We start from the raw sequence: 18000 nt of genomic DNA on the forward strand, positions 1-18000 counted from the left end.
CAACTCCATGGCATCAAACATTCATAATTGATTTTTAATTGCATTTTTAGTGCTTCCTCTATTCCTTACATTGTGTTTCGATTTTAATTCTGTGGACACAATAAAATACAATATATAAGAAATGAAAGGAGTAATAAAATACAATTAAAAACCATACCGTGTCTAGCATGGCACATTGCAACAGCCAGAAAAATCATTAAGCGGTCTGCCCAGACCATCCAGTAGTCCATGCTGGGGTGGGGAAATGTGGGAACCACTGGAACAGACAATATTGGACTAGATGGCGAGAGAGTCCCACCTGGGATAAGGCAGCTTCCAGGCCAGGCCAAGAGGAGAGCCCAGTTCTTGGCAGCAGCAGGGGTTTGGCAGCTGTATGGGAATGGTGAGTTTGGTCACTCTCACATGTTCCCCTATTATTTTGCCTCCTCACAGAGATGATTTCAATATCCAGGTGTTGCACTCATTCGTGGAGCTGCATGAGTTTACAGACCTCAACCTTGTCCAGGCACTGCGGTGAGTGGCAGCAGGATGTTTGTGAGTGAATCAGAGGTGTGTCCTTTTTCTCTTTTCCTGCACGGAAAAGGCAAGAAGAGGACATGTGTGGGCTTTGGGGCTCCCTAGGAAAGAGCAGTGGTTTGCAGTCCACGCACACAGAGGGAAATATGTGACTTGGAAGTCTCTGGCACACCACACAGCCCTTCTACCAAGGAATGTTACTTCTCTGTCAGCTTTGCTCACAGTCCTACTCAGCTTAGCTGACTATGTGCTCGTTTCCCCCGCAGGCAGTTCCTTTGGAGCTTCCGGTTGCCGGGCGAAGCACAAAAGATTGATCGGATGATGGAAGCCTTTGCACAACGGTACTGTCAATGCAACCCGGGTGTCTTCCAGTCAACAGGTACGCACGAATTGACATGCTGAACTCTGCAGGCAGCAAGGGTTTGGGATGCAGTTTTTCCTGGAGCATCCTCAGAGAGTTCACAGTTGGGTGCCTTCTGGCTCCCACTGCCAGATTTTCAGGCTTTGTTGCTTGGGAGTGGAGAAGGGCTGGCCATTGGGCCGCACAAAGTTCTGTCCCATAGTTAAAAGTGTGGATTTTGCTCCCACAAGATGGAGAAATGGCCACCAACTTGGGATGGCTTGGAAAGACCCAGTTCATGGGTATAAGGTTATCAGTGGCTACTAGCCGTGGTGGCTATGTTCTATTTCCACTGTCAGAGGCAGAATGCCTCTGAAAAGTAGTTCCTGGGAATCACAAGTGGGGAGAGGGCTTTTGAGCTTGTGTTTTGCTTATGGGCATTCTGCAGGCATTTGGTTGACTACTCTGAGAACAGGATGCTGGACTAGATGGGCCTTTGGTCTGATCCAGCAGGGCTCCCCGCCGAGCCACCCACCCACCCCAAGATAGCAAACAACCCAACACAAAGCATGCATCCTGGGACTTGGTGACGCTTCCTAGGCTACCCAATTGTCTGAGTTTGTGCCTTGGTAATGGATGGAGCCCAAAGGGCAGCCCATTCTGTGCTTGATCCATCCTTCACACCTTTCTCCACCCCAGATACCTGTTATGTGCTCTCGTTTGCCATCATCATGCTCAACACCAGTCTTCATAATCCCAACGTTAAGGACAAGCCGACAGTGGAGCGCTTCATTGCCATGAATCGTGGCATCAATGATGGCGGGGACCTGCCCGAGGAGCTACTTAGGGTGAGCTTTGTGGGAAGGGAGTGGAAGTAGTATTTGGAAATCACAGGACTGCGATAAGGGACATGGGGGTGGCAGGTCATCGAAATATTGGAAGTTGCCATTGTACCTGGTCGTATTTGTCCATCTAACCCACTATTGTCCTGTTGCGTCTTATCTGGTTGACAGAGACTCTCTCCTGGGCCTCAGGCAGAGATCTTTCACATTGCCTGCTACCCGTTACTTTTTTGCATGTTAGATGTGGAGGATTTCACCCGGCACCTTCTGCATGCAAACGCTGGTCCCTCCCCAGGTTGGCTATTCCTCCTGGGAAGCAGGAGTTGGACTTGCACAGGCCCCCAATGCGTTTCTCTTCCTCCTACCAGAATCTGTACGAGAGCATTAAAAACGAGCCCTTCAAAATTCCCGAGGATGATGGCAATGACCTGACGCACACTTTCTTCAACCCAGACCGTGAAGGCTGGCTTCTGAAGCTCGGTGAGTGCATCTGCGCAAGGTGCAAGGCCTCAGCCATGCGGAGCAGTGCGGCTGTCGCCATGGCATAGGCTGCAGGGAGCAGGGAGCTCGGCTGCAGTCTGGTGACTTCTTCGGTTTGTTTGTTTTTTTGCATGGGGCTCGGTGGCCACAATCCAGCACAACACATACCCATTGCCGAACTCAGGATGCTTTCCTAATCATCCATGCTTCAGCAGGATGCTGAGCAAGGGCAGTCTTGGTTGCAGTGCTCAGCGTCCCCTAATGGCTCTCTTAACTTGGGCACAGCCGTCTGGTTTCGGTGATTTGGTGGGTTGGGGTGCTTATGACAGTGAGGAAGACACATTGGTTTCATGGGCCCCAGGAACAGCAGATAAACTTGGGCTTTCTCTCCCTGGCTCCAATATTCCTAACCACAGTGGACTAAGCATTAGCCCAAGGCTTGTCTGGGGTTCTGTGCTTCTCACCTGACATTGGAGGCTAGTCTCTGGCATCACCTCCCACATCCCCGCTGTGTGCGCACCGGCAGTGCATGCATGGCACCTGCAAGGCATCCACCAGCCTTTCCCTGCGCAGCCCTTGACCATCTTTCTCCTGCTCACTCAGAATGTTTCAGTTGTCTTGCCAGGTTATGGCTGGAGCAGCTCCCTGGCTGGTTTGTTTCTCCGATTTCTCTCCCCACCACCTTTAGGGCTGTTTAAATCTCTTGGAATCTGAAAATCAAATTTGAAAGCACAAATCCTCTGAATATTCAAATTTGCAATCACTGAATCTTTAATGAAATATGGCTAATGGAATTATTCATCTATGTTTGAATGTGTAACCATCCTCTTTTTGCTTGGAGCATTTTATGAAATAAAATGGAAACAGATGCTTTTGATTCCAAGGGATTGAGGGAGGATGCACACACTCCAGATATTCCTGGGGAATGATGTCTGAGCTGAGACTCAGTGCTGAGTCTGAACAACACACCTTTTAAATCGTACCCTTTCTTTTCCTTTCAACCAAAGCCATGCAACAAAATGACAAAGGATTGATAGATATTGTTATTAAGAACACATGTTTTAATTATTTTAAAATAATTGGTTGCATTTCACGGCAGTGGAGACAGCAATGAGGCTTGCTCACAAAGCAGACTTAAGGACAGGCTGCTAGGTGCATCATTACGGACATGGATATAACTTGAGAATATTTTACAGTTTACCATTTTAGACCTGCACGTAAGCAGCAAATATATGGTTGCTTGAAAACACAGTTGTATATTACAGTTGTGATTGTAGCAAAACATAAATTTTGTTTGCTGTGAAGTTTCCATTCTTTGTTAGCTATGTTTAGAAAAGATATGGGATCCTGAAGTTCAGCCAGAAGAGGAGGCCTAAGAGATAGTTTCATTTCGGACTGGGAAGGATGTTTTCTGGCAAAAACTCCACAATTTTCTTCCCTACAGCCATAACTTCTTCCCTAACTCCAGATCCACCCAATGGATAAACAAATGAAGACACAGAAAAGACACAGGACAAACACAGGATAACATGCACCATAGCTGGCTTTATAGTTAAATAAGCCTTGATTGAAACTCATGATCAAATACTCTTTTCTATTTGCTTCAAACTCCAGCCCTCTTGTGTCTCAGTTCAGGAAGCATTCACCAGATCTATGTTGGTGTGTGTATCTGTGTCAGGTGCAAAGGTGGGGTGTGTGGGTTTGTTTGTTTTTAACACCGGATTTTAAAAATTGTGACTAAAAAACTGCAGGTACTAATGCAAAGAGTGCAGACATTGCAATGAGAACTCAGTTCAGCATGGCCTTTTCCAACTTTGGGAATTTCTCCTGTGGCTAGCTTTCTCAGAGGCAGTAGAAAGAACTGGCCTGAATCCTTTTCTTCGCAGATAGGTGAGCTTTTCTGCCTGAACGGGGATGTTTGAATTGGGAATTCTAGGCTGCAGCTATATCCAAATTTAGGCCCCCTGGTTCCCAATACTACCTGTCCTCATCCCCCGTCCCCCATTACATGGGAAGGAAGTCCCCTTGATCCCTGCGGGACCATGTTGCTGACTTTATCACAAAATGCTAAATCTGCTGAGTTAGGAGCAATCACTCAGACAGCATCCTGTGGTTTTACCCTTCCACTGAATGCCCAGGAGTTGGTAGAGCTTTATTCTGGGATACAGTGCCGCAGGGTGGCGGCAGAAAACAAAGACATGCCTAAAATCCTTGGAGAGTGAGATTAATTTGGCCCGTGAATGCGCCAAATTGCGTTGGTAATCACCAGAGGCGATTCCTCGTGTGTACACGATTTTGGGGGCAGGGGCCTTGGCTGTCTTCCAGCTGAATCCCAGCAGCAAATTGCTGATTGCTTCCGCCTGTGAATGATGCATGCCACCCCCACATGGAGGAGTCTGGGCTGCAGGCCACTTTAACAGCTGTCACCAGCCCTGGCACTAAAATTGCTAATTCTGTGACCAGGGAGCCGTTCCTGTGGCAAGCAAATTCCTGACACTACCAGGATTTCCTAAGCTAGCAACAAGGACGAACCTATTTTTTTTTGCCAGGAGTTCCTGGGGCTTTTGTGTCCTTGGCTTTGGCACCCTGATGACCTCGAGGTGGGCACTCTCCTTCTTGGTATTTTAGCGGAGAGGGAGACCTGCACCACAACAGGAGAAACGTGGGCCTGGTTTGGGGAAAAACCCTTCTGCCAACCCTCTTTTCCCTAATGCTCAACACCTTTCATTAGCTTGGGCAGCGCCCCCTGCTAGCAGCAACTGGGGTGTGCGCCAAGGGCAGATTTGATAAAGTCCTTTGTTTTTTAATTTTCTTTTCTCCCTCATTTTGTATGTTTCCATGATTTTGGCACTGCCTTTCCCTGCCCTCCAAACTCCAGGAGGTACGTACCCCCATATCCCCTCGCTAGCTTTGCCGGGGCCAGGGGTGTGCTGCCATGCTTCTTTATTTTTCTGTTCTTTCGTTCTTTTAAATTGCTGGTGATTATTACTAGTCTTATTGCTGCTATTGCCACCGTTGCTAACTGGCTGCACAGTTCATGGGGAACTGGGGGACAGGTGGGATGCTGAGTGGGATTGGGGGGGGGGTGACGGGAAGGCGGAGTTTCCATGTCCTGTTTGGCCCATGCCTCAAAAAATTGCCCCAAAGAAGCTTCACAACATGGCCAGGTCTGAGCCTGGCAGTATCTCTCTCCCCAGCTTTGTCAGTACCCTGGATTTTTAGGAGTCAGAATCACATTGTAGGATGCAGCGGTGAAGAACCAGCCCTTTGTCTGCCCCAAAGAGGCAGGGGGCAGGGAGGTCACTATGCCCCTCAAGAAGAGGCAGCTCCTCACGGCATGGACGTTGCTGTCCAGTATGGCGCCTTTGCTTGAAAATGGCAGCGTGGCCACATCTCTCTGGGAACTGACACTGTGAATCCGGCCTGAGAAGGTGCATAGCCACTGAGCCTGGCTTGCTATTGCCAAGAAACTCTGCGTTCGCTGCTTAAGACTGGCTGCTTCCTGCTCCAGAAGGCCCAGCAGTGCAGCTACAGCGAGTGCACAGCTGCCATCATGAAACCATCCAGGCGTTGGTGATGCCTTATTACCAGCCCTGCAGCAAGCAGCTGGCAAACCATGGTTCCTTATCCCAGCAGGGGTGGGGTGTCCACGCATGGCTGCGCTGGTGCTACCTGCACTTACTGCACTTGCCCCATTATATTACTGCAGGTCACATGACAAGCCCCACCCCATGCCTCCCAACATACCCACAGAACTTTTTATGCCCCGCTGAAAGCTCTTCCCCTTGGGTTTCCCCCCTTCCCATTAAGCTGGAAAAGGGCAAAGCTAGTATTAAGAGAAAGCTGCATTCCTTTCATGGAGACAATATCTCAATACATTTCTGTTAAAGATTTCTCAACCTCTCTTCATTTAAAATAATTCCCAAACCAAGAGATAAAGTTTAGAACTGCAGAAGCCTGGTTATTAACGTAGGACATTTGTCCTGAAGGGCCCTAAGAATTCGCAGGCAGCAGAAAGAAGGGGAGGCCTCTTGTAACAAGGACTAATGAAGTATTAATTGTGCTAAGCTGATGCATGCTGGCAGCCGCATGGCATTGGAGTCCCAGTTGGTGGAGGGAAGAGGCCCAGAGAGCTAGGGAGACGCTGGCAGCAGTGAGCTGTTAAGATCTTGATTGGGTAACGCGTCATGGTTCTTACCACTCCATTTATAACACTGTAAATCCTTTCCAATCCTTATCCCCCCTAACTCTGCAACAACCCTGTGGAGTAGGTCACTGCTTCCATTTTTAAGGGTAAGGAGGTGGAGGTAGAGACGGGGCCTTGGCCACCCAATGATTCCATGGCTGATGAGTCTTTTGTGCCATCCTTTGGAGAACATCGACTCACGCCATCATAAACGAAGGGAGAATGTTAATTTGTTAAAGTGATAGAATCACAGACTTGTAGAGTTGGAAGGGATTGCTAGGGTCATCCAGTCTAATCCCCTGCAATGCAGGAATGTTTTGCTCAATGTGCGGCTCAAACCCACTACTCTGAGATTAAGAGTCTCTTCCTCTATCCCAGATGTATTAGCCTAAATTGGGGTTAGCTTTTTTTAGAGTTTCTTGGCAACCAGAATAACTTAAAACAAAGAATCAGCAGAAATTCTTGTGGCTTCATTCTCTGGAAGTCTCCAGACCACTAAAATATATATCCAAAGTATATATTGTATATTCCTGGCTTCTAAATTTAATGCCATGTCATGGCGGAGGAGGAAAAGCTGCATAATGAATGGGCAGGGTCTATTCCCTCAGCTTCTTAAAACTGACAGCAAATTGGAAAACCTCTCAAACAACGTTGCTTCATGAACATTTGGTAGCCAGCTTAAAAGATTTCAAAACTTTGCGGACTTGGCTTATAGCAGATGGGACACACTCACTGAACAGCAACCATGGCTAGAAACCACTGGTTAATATCCTGGTCTCATGAGCTTATTTATACTCGTCCTGAGGGAAAAATACTTTGGGTAATTCTAGCTGGTTATTAGCAGCTTCGCTTGGGGGCTCCTTAACAGGGTGTGTGGAGTAATGACACCGCCTGCCCCCCGCTTTGTTCACAAGGCTGTTGTACCTCAAATGCTGTTCTAGCATGAAAACAACTTTGTGAATGAAATTCCAACTTGGGTTTTTGCCTCAGACCCTTAACACAACCTGTTTGGAACTTGCACACACTAAAAAGCATCTTTTGTCTAGTGCTCCCTAGAGATGTTTCACTGTGTACTCTTCCGATAGGACGGTAGCAACCTGCCTAATACCAGGTCAAACCATTGGTCCATACAGCCCAGTATTGTTTACTCTAAAGGTGGGGAATCTCCAGCACATGGGCTAATCCCAGCCCGCAAGGCCTTTCCCCACAAATCCTGGTCAGCTGAAGAGTGGAGTCTAAATCCTTCTACTGGGAACAGGTGTGTATAGTCAAGGCAAGCAGAAAGTTGTGTTTTGCAAGCAAAGGCAGAGTGCTGGTGAAGTCCCCCTCCACTGGCTTTCCTTGCAAAACACACCTTTCTTTCTAGTGAGTGGATCCTCCTTTCAAGGGGTGGGGTGGGGGTGGAAGCTGCTTCCAATTGCACTTTTCAGCCTTAAGACTGTGTTAAAGCACTTGCCTCTGAAACCCCATCTTCTTATTGTAAACCCCCGACATAGGGTTTGAAGGGGAGTGACATGAAGGCTTGCAAAGCCATGCCTGTCTGCCATGTGACATCGTGTGATGGGTGGATCAGTAGCCCGGTCCACCTGTCAAACTTGTCCCATGAGGCCCATCTCATGGGCCTCTGTTTCCTCACCCTGGTCTACTCTTGACCGGCAGCAGTTCTCCAGTGTTTGGGGCTGAGAAGGGCCTTAAGATTCCTGGCATTCCTCGTAAAAGGCATGTGCCCCACCACCAGAGAGTGAGGATCCCTGCAGTGGCTCTTCTGAGAAGGTTGGCAGTGGTGGTGCAGTGGGCCACCCCATGATGCCAGGGGCTCCCAACAGGTGGGGTTTTCTGTGTTCCCTGGGGACTGTGGCAGGCACTATCTGGAGCAGTTGGCTTGTTTTGTCTTTTTTTTCCCTTTTCTTTCCCTTCTTGTGTTGCTGAATGAGGTCTCATTGTTGTATGTGCTGGTCTGTGGCTCTCAGGGCCTCCTTAGGAGGGGTCTCTAGTGTTCTGCCCCTTTTAAATCTCGTTGGTTCATCTCCACTGCCGTGGGCTTGAGAGAGCAGCCAATGCTGACAAAAAATACCCAAAGTTGTTGCCCTCTCCACCACTGAGATCTTTCCATCTTTGCCTCCCTGCCCTGTATTCCCCACCTCTCTTGGACATGCTGTTGTTTGCAGCCTCTGACTGGGGAGGCCAAGCGAGGAGGGCCTGCAGCTACAGCATTCTGTCGTTTTCACAAGTGAGGTGCAAGGTGGCTTTTGCTGGAGGTGGTCCTGGGGGTCTCTTGGTGTTCAAAACGACCCCCGCTGTATTGACTGGCGGTTGCAAGGTCTCTGACCCTGTACTTGGGATCTGAGCTGTCTGGTATGGATTCTTTTTATTATCATTATTTTGGTGATGGCTTGTGCAAAAACTTTTCCCAAGACCCTGGATTTGGATCCTGCACACTTGAGTTTCAGCGTCAATTTGGGAAGGGCCACTGGAGTCTCCTGTGTTTACTGATGGGATGGTGGGTGGGGGCATCTTTCTGAATGGGTTCCAGTTCTAAGCCAATCCCCCTCCCTCCCTCTCACCTCACCCTGACTAAAAGTCACCAGAGCGGGATTCCATTGAACTTTTATTCTGAGATGGGCTTATACAGAAAAGACTTTCAGGTCATGTTTGTATTTCAGGCCCCGCCCCACACCCCACCTTTTGGGTGGAGCTCTGGAGGCCCAACTTAAAAGCCACACTGGGGCAGGAAAGGGAATAGCTGATTCCTGTAGTTTCAATACTCATCCCTTTTTAATCCTGAAGCTGTTGTTAAGCTCTGCTTCTTGCCTGGAACTGTATGTACCCGGGCAGGCAAGTCTCAGGGACAAGAACCCATAGCTGAGAAAGACTGTGTAGCCATGGGTTGTCTGTTGGTGTGTCTTTCTTTTTAAATTAGTTGGAGATGGCTATGAGGCAGGATGCCTGGGTAGCCTCAGGGCAAACAGAATCCCATGGAGCTCAGACTCTGACTAAGCTATGAGCTTTGTCCATAAAGAGCCCAAGTAGGTAGATCCCAGCACTAGCAGGACACTGATGCCTCTTCCTTCCCCAGCATGTCGGCAGATCCACGTCTGCTCCATAGTATACGCAGCAGGGCACTTCTCTTGATGACCACCACCTCTGCCTTCCGCCTGCCCCCTTCAGCTGCTATGCTCGCCATGTAGCCACTGGCTGCTGCTGCTGCTGCTGCTGTGGTGTGCGGCTGGCTCTGCTTGCACTGCTGACGCCACTCGCTCTCTTACACCGCCTACTTGTGCCTGTAGGCTCTTAGCTCTGCCTTTGCCTTAGCTGCTCTTGTGCCCAGCACCCTCCTTTCGGCCTGAGCATGCATTGTCAAGCTTGCTTCTTCTCTGCGCAGGTGGCCGGGTGAAGACGTGGAAACGGCGCTGGTTCATCTTGACGGACAACTGCCTTTACTACTTTGAGTACACCACGGTGAGTGGCACAGGGTGCTCTCGTAAGTGTCCACGGACATGATCTCATGACGGGATTGCTAATGTGCAGTTTTGAAAGATGGACTATGGTATGTAGTCTTAGGCTCGTGTAAGAGTCCAGGACATGGGTTATCTGGAGTCAACTGCATAGCTGAGCTCTTACTGACTGGTGTGGGAATGGTGTAGAGCAGGCTTCCTCAACCTCGGCCTTCCAGATGTTTTTAGACTACTATTCCCATCATCCCTCACCACTGGTCCTGCTAGCTTGGGATCATGGGAGTTGTAGGCCAAAAGGATTTGTAGGGCCAAGGTTGAGGAAGCCTGGTGTAGAGGTACTGCAGACTTGGCTTTAATTATTTCATATAGACACACTTACCACCTTTTCCCCCTGACAAGAATTCAAGGTGGCTTACACATTACAATAAGAACAGCTAAAAACATAGGAAGAAAAACTCTTAATTATTAAAAAGCAGTTAGTTTTAAAACTATAAAGGTTTGTTTAACTATCTAAACTAACTATATATTATTAGAAAGGTACAGATAATTATGTTGAAAAAAGCATGGCACCAGCCCTTTGATTAAAAGCAAGTCAGTTGCCCAAAGCCTGTTGTAACAAGAAAGTCTTCAGCTGCTGGCGGAAGGACAGCAAGGAAGGAGCCAGTCAAACTTCTCTAGGGAAGGAGTTCCAGAGTCCGAGAGCAGCCACCACAAGGTCCTATCCCACATCCCAAAGGTGCCTGTGAGGGTGGCAGGACTGAGAGAAGGGCCTCCCCCAAAGATCTCAGATCCTGGGCAGGTTTGTATGAGGGATTGTGGTCTTTCAGATAGCTAGGACCTAAACTGTATTGCGCTTTATAGGTTATATAACCAGCACTCTGAATTGTGCCTAGAAACAGACTGGTAGCCAGTAGAGCTGTTGTAACAAGGGGCTCTCTATAACCAGCCCCAGTCTACAATCTGGCTGCAGCTCTTTGAGTCAGATGAAGTTTCTGGACACTTTTCAAAGGTAGCCCCATGTAGAGTGTGTTATAGTAATCGAAACGGGATTCAACTGAGGCATGTGCCACTGTGGCCAAATCAGACATCTCAAGGGTATATATTGGGTGCAGCGCATTCTGTTGTGGACCCATGAAAGTGAATGCCGTAATAAAACAGTTAAGTCGGTCAGATGCCATGGTTGTGTTTGCAACAGTAGGCTACTCCTTTCAAATGAGCATTAAGGAGGAATCTGTCTGAGAGCAGTGTTCTTCCTGTTCAATGTTGGGATGGAAGAACCTGTAATATTTTGTGACAATGAACCAGCCTGGATGTGTCTGAATTAACAAATTGTTGTCTTGCAGGACAAGGAGCCACGAGGCATCATTCCCTTGGAGAATTTGAGTATCCGTGAGGTTGAAGATTCCAAGAAGCCTGTGAGTAAATGCCAGTGCTGGAGAGTAGGAAGTGCTCTCCACTTCCTACCTGGGGGGAGACTAGGCTGCGGATACTGTGTGCTTGTAAAAAGAAAGAAAAGGATGATACCAAGAAAAACTGAATTATGCAAATCATTAACTAAGCTTGCCTACTTTTGTAGAGTCGATTCTGATTCTGCCATGGGGGAAGAGGCAAAGCTATGCAAAGACACCCAGCTGGCTACAGAAAAATCCTGTGCAGGGATAAGCCAGGCTTTTGAAACTTGACTCATCTTTTCTGCCCTAAGCACAAAATGCTTGATGTGTTTAAGTGGATGTTGATGTTTGCAAGGTGATGTTAAACCTGCACACGGAGTACTATTTTCTGTGCTTTTGCAGTGCAGGATATGCACTGTCTTTTGGAGGTCTCCAAGGTGTTGAAGGACCCTGTGACATCTGAGCTGTTAGTGACTACACTTGGATAATGCTATCAGAGCTTAAATAGCCAAAATAGGAAAAAGCCCCATTCCTGTTCATAGCTAGTTCGCTCCTTCCTCTGCTTTGTGATCAATCCAACCAAAAAGTCTTCACCCACAGTTTCCTTGTTTGGATGAAATGGGGAAACTGTGGTTAATCAGTGATATTTCTAGTTTGCTTTCTTGAGGAGCAATGGGGCTGCATGTGTGGGTAAAAGGCTTATTCATAATTACGTCTGATCCTCAGACAGCTTGCCAGTGATTTTTATCAAGTCGTTCTGGTGATAACTGCAGTGGGCCAGGAATGCTGGCTCGGCTAGTGGAATTGTAGGCCCTTGGTGAGAGTTGCCTTCCCAGAGTGTTGTATTGCTGCCAGGAAGTCATACCAGAGAACTGGTTACTTGCTGTCGAAAATCCTGTAATTCCTGCTCTTGAAGGATGTCTGGGAAATCCCTGGAATATGCAGAAATATTTTGAGCTGGTGTTGGCCACAAATCAATTCTGTTTATCCTTCTCTTCTTGCAGAACTGCTTTGAGCTGTATATCCCTGACAACAAAGACCAGGTGATCAAGGCTTGCAAGACTGAGGCAGACGGGCGTGTGGTGGAAGGGAATCACACTGTGTACCGCATCTCTGCACCCACCCCAGAGGAGAAGGAAGAGTGGATGAAATGCATCAAGTGAGGAGGGGCAGGAATGATGTGAAGGGATCTGGGTAGTTTGCTTGAGCAATGTGTCATTTATTCATTCATTCGTTCGTTAATTCATTCATTTGCATGTTGCTTTTCTGCACACACACAAATGCTCAAAGTGGCTTACAACAAAGAAAAAAGGGTGCATTTCAAACAAATACTACAAAACAATTTCATAACAACAAACCCAACAAACCCCACATTTCAGCGCTATAAATATAACAAAGATTACTTAAAAATGTAGCATCCAATAGCCAAAATTAACAAGGGAGCTTCAGTTTCAGGCTTAGGCCTAGAAATATGCCTCCCATGAAGTAGCTCACAGTCCCTCTCCTGCAGCAGCTTCTTATAAGGCTTACATGGGCAAAGGGTGGAGTAGCTGTAAACACCCCTCCCATGAAAAGAATTATTTCTCATTCCTCCAGATTTCCTCACTGTGAGGGAGGTGGGGGCACAAATCTGTGGTTAGGTGGGCACCTGGAATTTTGGGGAGGAGATGTAGCATCTGAGAATGGGGCCTCTCTATAGCTCCCTGGTTGAGATTTGCCAGTGGGTTGTGGGTTATGAGGGGGAAATAGGGCAGCCCTTAATGAAGTACAGTCCCCTGATCTTCCTGCTCCCTCTTCAAGCTAAATCATGCTTCCTTCCAGAAACAGTAGCTAAGGGGGTGGACTGATCCTATAATTATGTGCTGGGTGGCATCTCCAATCAGTTGGGGATTTCCCTTAACACTTTGTGGGTTTTTTTACTCTCTCTCTCTCTCCCCCCCCCCCCGCCTCCCACTTGTCTCTCTTCAGAGCTGCAATTAGCCGGGATCCATTCTACGAGATGCTTGCTGCACGCAAGAAGAAGGTCTCCTCCACCAAGAGACATTAGCCACATGGCTTTGTTGAGTAGCAGTGACATTGGCAGCTGTTGCCTCTCCGTCTCCTGGCAGAGAGGAAGAGGAGCGAGACGACACAGACCCTCCTGCTCTGCATTATGACCCCGAGGGGGGACTAGCTTCAGCTTTTGCTATTCTTTTCTGGTTTGGGGGCAGGAAGAGTTGCAGGGGGGGAGGGTAGGCTATGTTGATGGCAACCACCAGCTCTCACTGACTTATTTAATTTGCAAGAATGCCACCTCCCTGCCAGCCCCTCAGCTGGGCAGCTTGAAGCCAAACTGGTAGCCCAAGTGGCAGGAAGAGAAGAATTGTTGGGGTCTTTTCTGCTACCGTGGCTGACTTGCTCCTTGCCTGTGCCGATGGTGAGGCAGACCTATTCAAGCTGCCAGCGAGAAGTGTCGGCTGTACCAGGCTTTAGGCCTAATACTCTCCGAGACCCTGAATCAGGAATGGACCACAAACTGCCAAAGGCATAGATCAGTCTGCAGCAGAGGTTGGGGGCATGGCTCTCTAGCACTGAAGCAGAGAGATCCCTGTGGCCCTCTGCATCGCCATGTTGCTCCCTGTTCTTTGGTCAGGTAAGCCCAGTGGCTTCTTTCCCCCAAAGCAATTGAGCTGTATGCTCTTTCATGTTTAATTTCCGGGGTTCTCTGTCGCAAGGAGTTTTGTTAACCATGTTGAGTAATAAGCAACCAAGAATGTCAGTCCCAACAGCTGGCATGATGAATGGCAAGGCTGCCACCTCCAGGATTTCCCCTGCCCTCGTTCTAGAGGGCACTGACTTAGGCTGCCTCGTATGTGAAGCAGGAATGAGGCCAGCAGAGGGCGCACTCAAGCAACCTTGCCCAGATGAGAAGGCGGTGCTCTTGTGAGCTAGCGGCATGCATGTGGTTGTGGGTAGGCAGGTAGTGTAACCCTCATGGATGCTTTACAGGGAGGCTTTTCACCCCTTTGCCAGTGGCTGCTGGGAACCATCTCACCCAACAACTGGGCACAAAAAAATTATCCCTGCAGCCAGAGCTTCCTCTGTTTTTTGTTTGTTTAACATTGCAATCGGGAGCAGACAGAGCTGAAGAAAAAAGACCTGCACCATTCCCTGTACCCTCAAGAAAGAAGTTGAAACAGGCTGGCTCTGGATTCTTTGACATAGGCTATCTTCTTACAGTTGCACTTTTCAGTAGAGGGAGTGGATGGATTGGGATGAAGGCTGTCCTGGACCAGTGGGGGCACTTCTTGGCTCTGAAGCACAAGCAGATGATTGGTTGCTGGGGAACCATTGGAAGCTCAGGGTGGGTGGGGTATGATATGATGGCTTATGCCTGGAGCACTGAGCTGGGGTAGGCCGTAAGAAGACGGTTTTCCCCGACTGTTGATTTCATTATGCGCCTTGGAAAAGCTCCAGTTTTCCCCAGCTCAGTATTAATCTATTTATCGGAGATGTACATACTCTCTGTGTAGATTCTTCTCCTTTTAGATTATTTTGTATTTGTTTTTAAATAAGAGGATTGTTTTCTGTGAAACATAGCAGAATTCTAAAAAATTGCTGTGGCACAAGGGGGGGCGGGAAGCAAGGGGGTTGCGGGAGGAAGGTGGAAGTTACTCCTGGTCAAAAAGTTTGGTTACAGTTTTTTGTGTTGAATCCTTTTCCACCCCATTGTTGGGTTTTTGTTGCCACAACCTTGTGAACTAGCACAGAGCAACTGCAGCAAATAAATGTTGATCTCACACTTGGCTCTATGCCCTTCTTTGGCTGCCTCTGTCTCTGTGATCTACATTTATGTGGTTTTCCTATTTGAGGTTAGTAGCATTGCATGAAGCGATTCAGGGGGCTTGCCAGTTGGGGCTGGTAAATTGGGCCAGTCTCTTTAGATCTGTGAGATTGGGGACATTTCTGTAGCCATACTGAGGAAGGGTTTCATTGTGGTTTCCCTCCCCAGCTTTAATTTTTCTCTATCTGCCAGGGGAAGCTGCTGGTAAGATTGGTTTAAGTTAAGGGACCAGAATGTAAAGCATTCATCTGGCTTCCCAGCATTGACACTGGTTACTGATAGCTAGCTGCTATCAGTAGCCAGATGCAAAGAGGTTATAAAGCGTACATTAGGAAATGAGGTTACAGTGGGTTGTATTCAAGCTTGCACTAAGGTGAACAGTCAGGGCAACGAATTCTCCTTGCTCAACAGAATCTTCTTTCCCTAAACATGTTCTGGAAGATCCCCTAACCCTCTGAAGCAGAGCTGGGGATTGTGTGTTTGGGAGTGGAAGTCCCATTGTGCTAGCAGAAATCCTTGCACAGGTACAATTATTTAACTGGATACTTCCCAGGGTGTTGTTTTTTTGAGAGGGGCTTAGAGAAGACCCTGGTGGATTTGGGGTAAGACAGCAGGCTACAGCAGGGCCCCTAGTCCCCCTGGGTTTGCATCTCCACAGTACAGTAGTTTACACAAGCTGGGGAACCTGCAAGATGTTATGTTTAGGGAATAGCAAGAACAACCCACTTGTTGGTAAAATGTAAACATGCCTACACTGAACCCACCTCGTCACAAACCAGCATAATGTTAAGGTACTGTTATGTCTTTTCCCTGCATGGCTTTGCAAAATGCAGTTTTTGTTTCATCAGATTCTGGATTTTTAAAGCTGTCTCAGGGGATGTGCCTAGATGGGGTTAACATGCCAGTTGACTTCTATCTATTATAAAGCCTTTAAAATCTTAGTTGCACTGTATACTTACAGAATAACAGGATTACCTCCAAAAATAGGCAACAATTGCTTTGTCTAAATAACATCCAGCAAAACTTGGGTGTTCACCTCTAGTGTGTCTCAGATTCTACAAAAGTGAATTAATCTGAGTCAGAGAATTGCATTCAAAATACACATTAGCAGAACAGAGGCGGTGTATCTAATGCAGACTTTCTTGACCATCGCAGCTCTTCCTGATAATGGAGCAAGTGGGGTTGAACTTTGGCTAATTTCCTGCATGGGTTCTTAGTAAGAACTTCAAAATTCTGCTCGGGCCCACTATTTTTCTTTTAAAGATCCCGCTCTTGCTAAAATTGGTTCAACTTTTCAAACTCATGCAGCCTGAGCAGCAACCAGCAGATGGCACCAAGGTATCACATTTGGGTTTGTAGGGGGGGAAAGAATGCTTATCTCCAGAAATTACCTTACCTTAAATAATCTCTTAACACTCTAGGCTGTTTTTCTTAAGGAATGTGAGTTTATAGCAGCCTTGCAAAATGGTTTTCAGTGCCCACAAAATGTAAATAAGAATCAATGGGCTATCTGTGGTGGTAGTGGGTAACCTGGTTTGATTAAGTCATAGGTGGGATGAATATGTTAGCAATGCTCATGCTTCTCATGCTCTTCTACCCCTTTCTCTGATATCCAAAGCAAGGGGTGGGGATTCACCTTGCCTAATATGTGGTCCCTGTCTGGCCTCTATGGGCGGAAAAGAGGATTCTCCTCATTTCCTTTTATGGCAGTGGTAGCAGTAAGTGGAGGAAGGGCTCTTTCTAGATGCTCTCAGTACCACATCAGGACTGAAAGAGCAGTGGTGCTTGGGCCTTCTGGCACTGTAGTATGGGGAGGGCATCTTCCAATGCTGCTATTTCAGCTTTTAGGGGAGTAAGGAGGAAGGGTGGATGCTGTGGGGTCAGGGGGAGATGCAGATCAAAGGAAACCAGGAACCCTCTGTCCCAGATAATTTATTTTAGCCAGAGAAGACTTTAAGGGTGCCTTAACAACTTGTCCCCTCCTTTTGCAGTGCCCCCTTAAGAACATTGGGAGTTTGCTTCCAAGCTAAGCCATGCTTTAGGCCGACATCCATGGCATCACTGTTGCTTCTGAAAATACTGTAGAATGAGTCCCTACTTGTTCTCCACTACCATTTCCACTTCTACTCTTATCTAGTCCTCTTTCAGGGCTCCTGATTAGCATCCTTCTCCAGCTTGTGACATCATATCCCCACCACCAAACCAATTTAGTTTGTCTAACAGCGAGACCTGTACACTCTCTCCACACAAGGTTCTTTCTCTGCCAACCTGGTCCTGAGTATGGTCTTCTCAGTGCCTCTTATTCTTCCATCATGGATGATTTAAGCAGCAGGAGCCACAGTATCCCTTGTGGGTTTCAAACCAGCTTCCTATGGCATTCCTCTCCGTTGCAGTCTGCACAGAAATATGTGTCTGGGAGGATCTGTACCTCTGGGGTGAATATGTAGTTATTGTGCCCAGGAAGGTGACCTGGAAAAGAAATTGCAATTAGTCTTACAAAGAGTGAAAAATGGGCAGCACGAAGATATCCAAGCAACAATGATTGCATTTTTCAGTAGTGGTGCCTAATGGCAGAATACTTTATGCAGTTATGCGCCTCTTAATGCTATATTATTTTTAGGAAGATGTTATTTTCCATTACCGCTCCCTCAAAAGGACATTAGATTGAGCTAGTTTGAAAACAAGAAAAATATTTGATGCCTTTTACTGCACCAGGTTTTGCCCTAATTTGTCCAGATATCTGATGGAAGGCCTGAAAATGTCTTAGATTGGAAATTACATGGTGATTTGAAAGTACTTCACATGCATTTCCAACCTGCCTGGAGATGCTGGTGATTGAACCTAGGAGCTTCTGCATGCAAAGCTGATGCTCTACCAGTGAACTACAGTTTTTCCCCCCAATCTACATCACTCCCGGTGCTAGGTTCTCCATAATTTTTAAAATTTATATATGTGGGGTTTGTTAAG

The 18000-nt window shown here is 47.4% G+C and overlaps 2 protein-coding genes across 5 annotated transcripts in view; one reads left to right on the forward strand and one right to left on the reverse strand.

Annotated features, from left to right (window-relative positions):
* The window catches only part of CYTH1 (cytohesin 1), a 63983-nt gene extending 48992 nt beyond the window's left edge, over nt 1-14991 (forward strand). For 2 of the 4 annotated variants that reach the window (XM_079965518.1, XM_079965519.1), the window contains exons 6-13: nt 433-513; nt 783-895; nt 1556-1704; nt 2067-2179; nt 9745-9823; nt 11163-11234; nt 12215-12369; nt 13179-14991. In XM_079965518.1, coding sequence (XP_079821644.1) covers nt 433-513; nt 783-895; nt 1556-1704; nt 2067-2179; nt 9745-9823; nt 11163-11234; nt 12215-12369; nt 13179-13257 — 841 coding nt within the window. In that variant the 3' untranslated portion in view covers nt 13258-14991. The remainder of the gene's footprint in view (nt 1-432; nt 514-782; nt 896-1555; nt 1705-2066; nt 2180-9744; nt 9824-11162; nt 11235-12214; nt 12370-13178) is intronic. The other 2 variants (XM_079965517.1, XM_079965516.1) reach the window with 1 other exon arrangement.
* The window catches only part of LOC307210012 (autocrine proliferation repressor protein A-like), a 229564-nt gene that overhangs the window by 107068 nt on the left and 104496 nt on the right, over nt 1-18000 (reverse strand). The gene's annotated exons all lie outside the window — the stretch shown is intronic.

This window comes from Podarcis cretensis, assembly GCF_951804945.1.
Source record: "Podarcis cretensis genome assembly, chromosome: 2".
Lineage (NCBI taxonomy): Eukaryota > Metazoa > Chordata > Lepidosauria > Squamata > Lacertidae > Podarcis > Podarcis cretensis.